Source organism: Rissa tridactyla, chromosome 1 (genome assembly GCF_028500815.1).
Source record: "Rissa tridactyla isolate bRisTri1 chromosome 1, bRisTri1.patW.cur.20221130, whole genome shotgun sequence".
Classification (NCBI taxonomy): Eukaryota; Metazoa; Chordata; class Aves; order Charadriiformes; family Laridae; genus Rissa; species Rissa tridactyla.
This window is the reverse complement of record NC_071466.1, coordinates 59,380,135-59,392,771: the sequence shown is the minus strand read 5'-3', so window position 1 is coordinate 59,392,771 and position 12,637 is coordinate 59,380,135. Positions and strand designations below refer to the sequence as shown.

At 39.3% G+C, this 12,637-nt stretch overlaps 1 protein-coding gene across 3 annotated transcripts in view; it reads left to right on the top strand.

Moving 5' to 3' along the window:
- The window catches only part of DZIP1 (DAZ interacting zinc finger protein 1), a 43,512-nt gene that overhangs the window by 27,161 nt on the left and 3,714 nt on the right, over positions 1–12,637 (top strand). For 2 of the 3 annotated variants that reach the window (XM_054188108.1, XM_054188109.1), the window contains 7 exons: positions 3,752–3,811; positions 6,859–7,004; positions 7,326–7,521; positions 7,869–7,998; positions 8,189–8,239; positions 9,040–9,242; positions 9,627–9,757. In XM_054188108.1, coding sequence (XP_054044083.1) covers positions 3,752–3,811; positions 6,859–7,004; positions 7,326–7,521; positions 7,869–7,998; positions 8,189–8,239; positions 9,040–9,242; positions 9,627–9,757 — 917 coding nt within the window. The remainder of the gene's footprint in view (positions 1–3,751; positions 3,812–6,858; positions 7,005–7,325; positions 7,522–7,868; positions 7,999–8,188; positions 8,240–9,039; positions 9,243–9,626; positions 9,758–12,637) is intronic. The other variant, XM_054188110.1, reaches the window with a different exon arrangement.

The following is a 12,637-nucleotide window of genomic DNA, read 5'->3' as shown; positions in this document are numbered from 1 at the left end:
AAAAAGATGTTCTGGAAGATGTAGGATGACAGACACATCATTGTGGAGGTCATCTTAAGGTTGCTGGCCTTAATGATGGCTAGTATTAATACAGCTGGATTCAGGCCAGGTGAGATATAAGTATGACCAGCCTGCATTAAGGCTGGTGTTGGAAGCTACCGTTTAGCTAGGTTCAAGCCTGAGGCTGACAGGAACCATTCTTCTGAGGATAAAAGTAGAGATAGGTTTGGAACTGAGGCCAGCTGGTGACATACAGTGAGGATGTGTCCAGAATTTGCCACTGGACTAGGTGTAGGATTTAGCAATGGTGCTGTTTGGTTAGGGTCAGGTGTGGGACTGTTGGGGAGGACCAAATTAATTAGGTTTGGAGTTAAGGTGGCTCATGCCAGCAGCAGAAGTTGATTTATGGCAGAGTCCACAAAGGGTCGGTATCACCCAGAGACAAGGTTTTACAGGGATCACTGAGCTTGGGTTAGGGTTAGGATTAGGCTTAGGCAGACATGATTGGCAAACGAGAGTTATGTTTGAGTTAAGAAGGATCAGTTAAGCAAGGTAGCAGCAACAGAGCCTGTCTGAATACGTTTAAGTATGAAGTTGAAATTTATTTCATAGCCAAGAAAGGGGTGGAGATGAGAGCTAGGGTTCAAGTTGTGTCAATGAACAAAGTATAGTTGAGGTTGCATCTCAGCTGCAAGACTGATGTAATCACCAGTTCTACCAGTACTCTGGTAGTCCAAAGTCAGGTGATCTGCTGGAGCCCAAGATGCCTCCTGCCTTCCTTCAGCCTCCTGGGATACACTTCCAGTAAGGCAAGGACACGGTTTGGATATTCATCTGGAATGGGGAAAAGAGAAGTGACTAGGAGCAAGTAATTTATATCTAGGTGTGAGTCCAAAAGGGAAGATGGCAATCTGTCTGGGTTCAACACTTAGGCTACGATGAAAGCTAGGAGTAAGATCCTGGCCAGCAAGGTCTGTTGATGTCGAGCAGCGTCTGCTCGGAGTCAGCTGAACTAGATCTAGGGCTGATAATTGGGAGGAAGATAACTGACTTAAGATACTTAAGTCAGATGTTGTAGTGATGACTTGTTTAAGGCTAATACTGGATTGCAGCTTGGTGAGATTTTCGGGCAAAAGCTAGAACTAGAGAAGGTTACAATAATTCAGAGTATTTGGGATTTCAATCTGCATCAGCAGCATTGTTTTAGATTTGAAGTTAGCAAAGACTGCTTTGTACAGATTCGAGGTCTAGTTGGGTAGTCAGATTTAAACGATTCCTAAAAATAAGCTTGGTAATATTTAGATACTGCTGATTTCAAGGATGTGCACAAAGGTAAGAGCTGAGAGGTCTGATCATGTGGCTAGAAGAACATCTCTGGTAAACATAAGGAAAGGTCTCCTTAAGGGGAGAGATCTCCACACCTGTCCATAAAGCAGAGGAGTGGTGAACCAAGCCACTTTTTCTTACATTTGATTCCAACGTGATGTTTAATAAATTTCTCTTAGAGTATGTATAAGGTAAAGAGAAAGAAAAGGCCCACTTACGCTGGAGAAGTTGGTCTTCCCATATGTTGCACTCCCCCATGTCTTAGCGTGCAATTTCCTCTGTCATCATGCAGTGAACAACAATATTACACGTAATAGTAATACATTTTCGTTTTGTTCTTGCAATTATTCTTTTGCTGATTTTAACTTCCTCTGTTTCTAGTGTACTGAGGAAAAGAAGCATGTACCTTTATGCCAGATCAGCAGACTGTTTTCAGGTCTGAGTTCTGGGGACTCGGCTTTTCCTGTTAAACTAAGTCACTTGACACGCGCTTGTGCAGAGATGAGTCAGCTCCTTTAAGCAGATTGCATTTGAGTAAAGTACAGGTAAAACAAGTATAGATTAAATCCAATTACACAGCAACTGGCTTACTGTCCAGTAGGTCCAGCCAAGAAACTCGGAGGCCTCAATGGCCGTGCAGCTAAATTATACCCCCCCCCCCCCCCCCCCGCCCCGAACATCACATCTGTGCTTCAGCCTCTGTCCTCCAAAACAGGCTTACTGCAGGCTGTTGGGAATGATCCCAAACTGTGCCTGAACATTGTTTTGGAGAATGTTAGGTGGTGCAGGGCAATAGCCTGAGGATCATGTTCCAATGCTCAGGAATGCTCTGGCCACTGTTAAATTTTACAGCCTTAGAGACTGAAAGACCAGAAGCATATTTGTCAGTCGGTCTCTGAGTTTTGCCTTTGGGTGTTTCCATAAAATATATTGACATTTGCATCTTGTTAACATCTTGTGATGGTGTAAGCAGCATTTTTTTAGAACTTCTTATTTAGTGTGAATTATATGAGAGCAAATTTTAAGTCTTGGAACCTGCTTGGAAGAGCAGGTGAGTTGCTCAATAGAACCACAAGTATGGAAAGCATGGAGAAGGCTGCGGCAGCCATATCCAAGTATTTCCAGCACGTTTTAGTCCTCTTCACATGGGGAATATTGGAGATGTGACAGTACGTGTCACTTAGCTCCCAGTGCTCATTTAATTGTGATTACCCATCACCATGCATCCATGTTTGTACCTAATTGTACAAGAAGTGCTGAAGAGCAGGCATCTTTACTGCAGCGTCACTTCTTCCCCTTCTATCCATACAGCATAACAAGATTTATAGTGCCAGAGGTTTCTTGTGAATGCCGGGGCAAATGTATATTGGCCCAAAATATTGGGCAATAAATTGTTTTCTCTTATACTGCCAGTAGTTGAATGCTGAAAATATAGTTTGCATGTGTCCCTGTTTCTATCATAAACCCTAGAACAAACTAAAATTCTAGTTTTCATTGAAATAAATTTATTTCTGGAAATTGAATATTAACATTTTAAAAACCTGAATTTTTATTAGTCTACATATAAGCATTTTCATGCATCTTTTATATCCGAAGTCTATAAAGTTGTAAATAAACTGTAATTTGGCTTCAGTTATATAAAGTAAATTGTACCTGACAACCTACAAAATGATAATTTCAATATGCTTAGGAAGCTGTTTTCAGCAGGGGTTATTTCAAGATTTCTTTAAAGCACATGATAATACTGAATCTCTCTATACTGGAGTGGTTGAAGATTTTTAAAATTGGTTTTATTGCAAATTATCATATATATATATATAAAATTTCACTGTTTTGCATGTGTGGACTCAATAATTCTCTGGAATAATGAGTTAAGATACTTTTTCCATATATTTATGAAGATTTCTAGTTCTGTCCATTTTACTTGCCTTTAGTAACTTTTAGTATCAAATTGCGCATAAACAATATTTTTCAGTAAATTTAAAAATTAAAATGCTTCTTATGAGAAATGAAAGACAGTATTCATTTACTTAATCCTAGGTGGCCTTGTCATTGTAGATGCTTAAAAACATCACACTTGGCCTCTGGGTGCCATTCCAGAAGGGCACGGGTTTTTCTATAGCTGTGTGACATATCAGGCAGCCCTGATGGCTTAAAACTCTGATATATCTGAGATGACACCAGACACCCATGTATAGGCAACTGAATCGCTCCTGAAGTGACTGTTGTATTAGGGTCTCCTCTACAAAAATGTTACCAGCAAGGCAGTGAAGAGTCACGTTGCATTGGGTTTGTGATTGTTAAGCAGGTTGTCAGCAATCAGGAAAACTGACGTAAGTGTAGTTTTTTGCCTAACTTTCCCGCTCTGGACCTTGACCTTCTTCTGTCCTGTTTGTCTGGTGTTCCTGTTCTTCCTTGTTATTAGAGCAGGCACCCTTGGTGCATATGCTGGAGCCCATAGAGGAGCTTTCAGAAGAGGAAAAAGGTAATGGTTGATTCAGCTCAAAATGTAGTGGCATGCGTTTTTTGAAAATAAAAATGTAAATCTTATTTCATACCTACAGTATTTTTTCATCGTATTTGAGTATGCTTACGTGATTTGGGTGCGAATGTTCCTTGTTTGTGTGAGTCTTCTGTTTGCTCTTGGTGTTGTGAATATTATGATTTCCTTATCCAAGTTCAATGTTTTTATGGAAAGCTGCTTAACTCTTAAAAGCAGGCATATTCCATATGTCTAAAGGCACTTGAGCTAAGTTTCATGGGGAACATCCCCTTACAAGGAAATTTTTGGTGCTGACGCTATTGCAATGTGTGCTCACTTATTCAAACTGCCTAAGAGGATAAAGAGTTCAGATAGGAGAAGGAAGTTGGTGGTGGAGGTTGAAGCTGCCTACTTTCGTAGGTGCACCAAAGATACTTTTGCAAGTAATCGAAGTTACGCCTACTTCTAAGCAGCCACAGCTCCAGCCAGGGTTGTGCAATTCTGAATGAAATTACATAGCCCAGTGTTGGCAGCTGCTGTTCTGCTTCCTCTGAGGAGAACTTGGAGAAGGCCACATTTACAGTGATAGAAGAGAATGCACTGGTTCATCCTGCACGACACTCTTCTGAAGAACACTTACAGTCCTTTAGATGAAACACCAAATAGGTGAATAGCATAATAATCTGTACTGTGTACAAAAATCAAAATCACTCTTGAACCTTATAGCCAACGAGTTTAAATTTTGAAGGAATGATGCTGTTTTGAGAACACAATTATTGTCTGAATACATGTGTGCTTAAGTGAGAGGTTTCCCCAGGGAAAACCCAGTGACTCTGATCGATCTGAAATACAGACTGTTCGCATTTTTGCCGTTCTTTCTGCTATTTCTCTTGCTTGCCACTTTCTTTCTTGATGGATTGTCTTTGATTCTTCTGCTGTGCCTAAAGGCATGGCCTGCAGTAGGAGAGAGAACGAAAGAATGCAGTCTGAAAAGACAGACCAAGATTTTTTTGTTTTCGGTGACAGCCACTTGTAAGGGAGAGTGTGAAAATTCTTGACTTGACGGATTATTTGATAGGATTATGTGGGAGCTGCAACAGTGGACCAGACTTCAGGTCCCTTGTCTCCAAAGTTGTCAAATCAACTGTTTAGGGTTGGGTTTTTTTAAAAAACAGAAATGAGTAAGAGTACAGTTCCTTAAATAGTTGGCTCTAGCAAAGAGGATTTGGCTTGGGTTAATTAGGAAGAATTAATATTGTCATTAATCAGGATAATGCTGGATAGTCTTGTTACCCATATTAGCATGTGGTAATTATGAATTTAAAAATGATTTTAGATGGATCTGTTTTATTGTAAGGATTAACATCTGAAAGGGACAGGATTTTCAGAAGCCTCCCTGGAGCCTTCCGCTTTAATATGTCTTATATGTGGATTTCTGGGAGCATTCCATACTGGATAACGCACCTTTTCCTAACAGAGGATAGTCTGATAACCCAATGTTTCCACACCAACCAATAGTTTTCCTCTTCTAGGACTCAGCTCTCCAGCCAAATGGCTTTTAATTCCACCTCTGTCAGGGACTGAGTTCTCCACATAGTTCTGAAAGCCAGTTAAGATTTCAGCCAGATTCTGTCCTCTTCAGCACAGATCTCTTAGTGCGGTAGCTGGACTCTTTTTCCGTTTTCATTACCTGTAGTTCTTTCCAGGATACATCAGAAGCCACTTCCTCAAAACAACCTAAATAAAATCTGTGTATCTTGAGGTTTTTTTGGGTCCTCTTCAGGATGCTTATCTTTCCCTTAAAGAAAAATGAAAACGAAATGGAACTGCTTTTTAAGCAATCATTGTTTAAAAATAAGAAAAGTGGTACTTTCTTTTTTTGAAAGAAAACATTTGAAAGTCACAATTTGGAATTATTCCTTCGTTTATATCCTTGTCCATGGACTGGCAAATGACTCTGCTGCCCTGTAAGTCATACTGGAAAGAGACAAACACCTACTGAAGATTTACCCTTTATTTCAGGGGGCGAAGCTGGGAGTGTGGTTTACAACCTGCTTTCCTGGGATGTTGTATATCCCTGTGTATGCTTTGCCAGCTTTGCTGACCACCGCCAGACAGAAGGAGTTACCATGGTCCCACAGATTATTGGTTCACTTGGTCTAAGTGGCATTCGGTAAAACTTTGTCTTGCCAGAGACACTTCATAGGCAGGTTCCAAATGGGTTTGCTTCTTTACTCCCTTGTATAACCCTATGATACTTGGGCCTAACTCAAATGTCAGTCTTTAATTTAGATGGAAGAATCTGTCTAGATGATTCTTTATTTCTTGCATAAGAGTTCATGTCATTACGGACACTTAAAATAAGGGAAAGGGATGGAAACTTCTTTGTCTGCTTTTAAGTATGTATGATGTCATAGACCTGCATAGAAGAAAACACGACGCTGAACTTTGTCCTTGAAAGAGTTTTGAAGTTAAGTATTATCCATCATGTATATTCTGGGAAACAGTCTGACTCAGACTAAGGTTTTATCTTTACCAAGGCTTTTGAAGGTGTTCCAACTTTCCAAATATTTGATTTCAGTGGGGTTTTTTTATCAGAGAACATTACATTGTTTGAAGCTTTTCTTGAGAAAAATTTTGTCATATCCCTGTTTTAATTCCTGCTAGAGTTTGGCTTTGATTTGAAATACCACTTTTAGAGAACTTAAGTATCAGAAGATAGTCTTTCTTTACTAGAATTTTCCAAGTACAGTTCTAGAAGTAAAGGTCTTTGATGCTAAATATTCAGGACTATATAGTGATTCTGTAAGAAGAAAAATAAAAGATACTTATGATGGTGGGTACAAGGTGCTGAATTGTAGATTCCAAGTGAGTTGACTTCAGTAAGCTAGCCCAAGATTTTCAAAAGAGTACAACTCCATGTGGACAAGAAGTGCGAATGTATGTCTGCGGTGTTTCTGAAAAATGCATGCGTCGGTGCAGTTTTTAATTGTCTCGTACTGTGGATTTTTCAAATGCCTCTTAAATGCATTTTTGCATTTTTATTTCAGAAATTGAGAAAGGTGACCATAAAACAAGTAGAAGTAACCACTATTTAATAAATGCCTTGAAGACTGATCCTTCTTTAACTAAAGAATTACGAGTTGTTTTGGAGCAAGCCCTGGAGGAGAAGCTGGAATCCTTGGGAATTAAAGCAGTAAGATTATTTTGAATTATTTAAAAGAGGGGTAATCTTTGTCCCACTTTTTTGCTTTTCTCTTTCACTCTTGTACCTCAACCCTCAGCCTATAAAATCCAAAGCTAAATTTCCACCTGTAGTGTAATTCATTAACCTGAGGGGATGTCCATCAAATTCGAGCTGTGGAGGATATGGCTACACCTGTGAGCAGTGTTACCAACTTTTGTGATTTTTCTACGAGTTTTGTGATATTTGAAGTTTAGAAGAGCATATATGATAGTAGAATATAAATCCCTGAAATAATAGCCCCTGTATTTACAATACAATTTGTTTCCTTAGGGTGTTCGCGGTATCCCAAATGATCGATTAAATAAAATTTTGCGTGCTATTGAATCTGCTAGAGACTGCAAACAGAAGCAAGAGCCTGACATTCAGAGAATTCGAGAGCATCTTGAACGCCAAGTTAGCTTTAGGGTTGAAGAGAAATCATCATCTTGTAATAGAACTGTTTCCTGTCCTCAGCTTCCTTCAGAAGGTTAAAAAACCCTTTTTTCTTACATTTTATAACTGGTACCTAAGGTTTCATTTAGAAACATTTCTATGTAGCTGCTTTCATAATTTTTCACATAAATATTCTATGTCGTTATGGCCAACTTAACAGTTTCCTTTAAAGGGTCTTGATACTGTGCTTAACTGCAGAAATCCTAGCTCCTATATTGGCAATATACATGGTAACTCTGAACGGCTTTGAAGAAAAAAATTATTTTTTCTTCTTTTTTGTAAAACTATAATCTGCAGCAGAGACATCTTTAATTTTATGAATGAAATATGAAAGATACCAAACATTGTTTCTAATAATGAGATTGATAACTTCTCTTGTAGATAAACAGAAATTCAGCCAATTGGGAATTTCCTCATTTGCCACACCACGAAAACGAGTAAAACGGTCTTCAACAGCTGTCCGCCCAGCTGAACAAAGATCAGCCGTTGCTGAGAATACCTCTACGCCAAAGTAAGATGCTATTCTCATAGTACTCATACCTCAGGTAACAATCATATGGGTTTGGTTTTTTTATGACCGATATGAACATTTCCTCCTAATGTTGTAAGAATTGAGCAAAGAATTCACATTACTTCTATATAAACTTTATGCATACTTAGTTGACTGTCAGTCTTGAAATAACTTATCTTGTTATTTTTAGATCCATGAAGATTTTTGGAAATGGAGTTGCCAGAAAGTCATCTAGTATCACGTATGTTTTATTCCTTTGTATTTTTGAAGAAAACGTATTTGGTGACTGAATATTCACGTGCTTGCTGCGCAAAGGCTATTATTAAGCTGAAATTATAACGCTTTCTGGACTCCACATTTAATATTTTTTTAAAGTATTATGCCATTTGAGTCTGCTATCATAATCCGTGAAAAATAGTGTGTTCTCCTTTCAGTAGATATATTCTTTCTTGTGAACCAGAGATGGACATTCAGTAAAATCAAGTAGTATCACTTCCTTTAGTTTAGTTCTCACATGCTTTTTCTGAGCCAGTTAAAAGCATTTATAGACTTTTTTCAGTTTATTGATATTTTCTTACTGTGACCAAAATTAAACACAATATTCCAGGTTCTACTCACATCAGGCACATTACTTTGTAATTTCCTGCACTGAAAAATTCCCAAGTTATTTTCATCTAACAGAATATCAGAACAGACTTTCTGTGCTGCAGATTCCTTGACTCTGAATTTTTCTCTGCCTGCTGATCCATGGAAGACCTATCTTTGTTTGCCTTGTTATATATTGATCTGTTGTAAAGGTAGTTGCATAGATGGAAATAATCATATCTATGTAAGAGATAACTTTCTGAGTTTACTTAGTAGCATGATTTCATTTAAATAGTTTTATGGATACTTAGAATTTATGGGAGCTCCTCTTTTTTTTTCACATAAGAAAAATGCATATGTTACTGGAATGGAAAATACAAGGAAGCTTAAGTATGTCCATATCAATGCAGTCAGTGAAACCCAGTAAGTCCCCGGGTTGTATGTGTTTTTGCTTAGAACTCCACCATTCAGTTCAGAGGAAGAAGGAGATGAAGACGATATTAAGCAGTATTACATATCATCGGAATTACTGCAAAAGCAGTCAAAAACATTAAGCAGCAAAGTCAGTGCTTTTCAGAAGGCTTCTGGCAAAAGCGATGTGGATGGGATGGAGAAAAGTGAAATTGAAGAAACTGGAACACCTGCCAAAACTCCAAAAGGTTTTATCACTACTTTTGTTTATGCATGTTGTAACAGCTGTACGTGATTTTGCATTTCCTGATAATATCTCTGTGTTAGAAAACATAATGAAGGCAGGCGGTCTAGTCTTGAGTATATGTATATTTGCGTGCACTTTATGTTTTTGCTAATGTGTTTATGTTAATATAGTACTTATAGATGTCCATTCAAATTAGATGTGTGTCATGCTGTTTTATATAAATGGAGAAAAAGAGTCAATCTGTGCCTCAGAGAGACTTCTGTCCAAAGAAAAGCTTTTCTCAGCCTTTTACTTATTTTTGCTTTGTGGAAGGTTTCTAGAGGGTTTACAGTAAAGCCCCTTACTGAATTGAAACTGTCAATATATTTTTTTTTATGAACTTTAGGAACAGTTATTCAAAAACTGACTGAAAAAGTTGGAAAGAGTCTTTCTAACCATGGAAATAAGAACAAACCAGCTGGAGGGATTAATGTTGCGCAGGCATTTATTAAGAAAGAAGAGGTGCAAGAACTGAAGGTATCACTTTTAATAGTCATTGTTATTTCATTAAGTAATTGAACTAGACACATATCTTAAAAAATGCTAGCAAGTGATCTGTGGCAAGTGACCTCTTCATCGTGCTGCTTATTAGGTTATGTCATGACTGGTTTGGATCACTACAGCTAGCCCAAAGTTTGGGCGCAGTTGGTATCATCTTTATTTCTCTAGCAGCCTAGAGAGAGCCCTTCTTTACTTGTGTTCCTAGTATCTTGTTTTGATGGAGAAAAAATGGATTTGCTTATCTAATATTTTAAAATATTTTATTTCTAGAGTTTTATCTGATATGGAACTTTTAAATACATTTTAATGAGGGGACAGATTCCATTTGTGAGTACCGTCTTTGTTCTACTGCATCTGTTGACAATTATATGCTGTTTTCAAACTACATCAGATCTACCACTGATGTCTGTCCATCGAGCACGCCACGTGTTCGCAACCAGAATACTGACACAACTTATTCTTTACCCCTCAAGCTGCTAAGATCCCAGTCTTCCCCTCAGTTTAGAGTTTTATAGTTGGTAAGCCACTTTGGTGCAAATTAATCTTTGCCTGAACAATTTTTTAAAAAGAACAGAAGTTACTCCAAATCAGAAGTCAGCAGGAGATAGTGCTGTTTATTTCAGTTTTAGTCATTGTTATTAGATTGAAGTAGAGAGCCAGATACTAGTTCTAGCATTCAAGAAAATATTTTTTTACTAAATAAACAAATAATTACTGAAAATCCTGTTATCCATAATAAAACTGCTACCTTAGGGCTCTCTGACTAACAGTTAAATCTGAAATTTATCACTCCTCCCAGAAACAGTGACACTTCTATTTCAGTTTCCAGAAAGGGGTGATTGTCTTAATCAACTTCAGCTGTAATGGTAGGGTAATCACATTTAACCTGTGTGTTTTTAATTGCCACTGGTGACACCTAGCTTGTCCATTGACTGTGTGAGAGCTGCAAATCACGCCAGACTCAAAATTATCAACTCAGACGTGACTATTACAGTTTAATTTTCTGCCCAAATGTTACTTTCAAATTCTCTGCAATGTCAGATGATAGAAGACTGTAAAATGTTCACAGTTCGCTGGCCACTGTGTTAAGGAATTTCAGCTTCAAGAGCAAAAAAGCTGTAGCAAAATAAGCCTTAAAATCTATGTTTTAAAGATGCCTCAGTTTTCACTGGTAACCTCTCTTCTCACATCTCTCAAGCCCCTGAGCCTCAAGGCAGGGACTAGGGGAATGAAGTCACTCCCATCGTGGGAGAAGATAAGGTTTGAGACCACCAGAGGAACCTGAACATACATAAGTCCATGGGGACCTGACAAGATGCCACCCAGGGTCCTAAGGAAAATGGCTGATGTAGTTGCCAAGCTACTCTACATCATATTTCAAAAGCCATGGCAGTCAGGCAAAGTCCCTGACTGAAAAAGGAAACATCAAACCCATTTTTAAAATGGAGGACCCTATGAACTACCAACAAGTCAGCCTCACCTCTGTGCCTGGTAAGATCATGGAACAGATCCTCCTGGAAGATATGTCAAAGCATATTGAAGACAGGGCGGTGATTTGAGACAGCCAATATGGCTTCACCAAGGGCAAATCATGCCTGACTAATGGCCTTCTACAAGGAAGTGTCTTCCACTAGTGGCCTTCTACAATGAAGTGACTGCATCAGTGGGCAAGGGAAGAGCTACGATGTCAGCTACCCCTACTCTGTAAGGCATTTGATACTGTCTCCCACATCATCCTTACCTCTAAATTGGAGACACATAGGTTTGATGGATGGACTGTTAGATGGATAAGGAACTGGCTGGATGGCCGTGTCCAAGGAGTTACACTCAATGTCCAAGTGGAAACCAGGAATGAGTGATGTCCCTCAAGGGTCTGCACTGGGACCATTACTGTTCAATATCTTCATTAATGACATAGTGGGATTGAGTGCAGGTTTGCAGACGACACCAAGCTGAGTGGTGCAGTTGATGTGTTTGAAGGAAGGGATACCATTCAGAGAGACCTTCACAGGCTTTAGGAGTGGCCCCAGGTGAACCTCGTGAACTTCAACAAGGCCAAGTGCAAGGTCCTGCACCTGGGTCGGGGCAATCCCCAGTGTCAATACAGACTGGGGGATGAATGCAATGAGAGCGGCCACGTGGAGAAGGACTTGGGGATACTAGTGGTATAAAAATTGTACATAAACTGGCAACGTGTGCTTGGAGCCCAGAAAGATAATCATATCATGGGCTACATAAAAAGAAGCAGGTCGAGGGAGGTGATTCTTCCTCTGTACTCTGCTCTCGTGAGACCCCACCTGGAGTACTGCATCCAGTTTTGGGGGGCCCAGTACAAGAAAGACATGGACCTGTTAGAGCAGGTCCAGAGGAGGGCCACAAAAATGGTCAGAGGCCTGGAACACCTCTCCTATGAGGACAAGCTGAGAGAGTTGGGGTTGTTCAGCCTGAAGGTGAGAAGGCTCTGGGGAGACCTGATTGCACCTTTCAAAATATAAAGGGGGCTTACAAGAAAGGTGGAGAAAGACTTTTTACCAAGGCCTGTAGTGATAGGACAAGGGTAAATGGTTTTAAACTGAGAGTAGGTTTAGATTGGATATAAGGAGGAAACCTTGTATGATGAGGGTGGTGAGACACTGGAACAGGTTGCCCAGAGAAGATATGCATTTCCCATCACTGGAAATGTTCAAGGTCGGGTTGGATGGGGCTTTGAGCAGCCTGGTCTGGTTAAAAATGTCCCTGCCCATGGCAGAGGGGTTGGCCTAGATGATCTCTGAAGGTCCCTTCCAACCCAAACCATTCCATGATTCCATGAAAAATGTTTTTGCTACAATTACTTTAGAATGCATCATGTCCCTG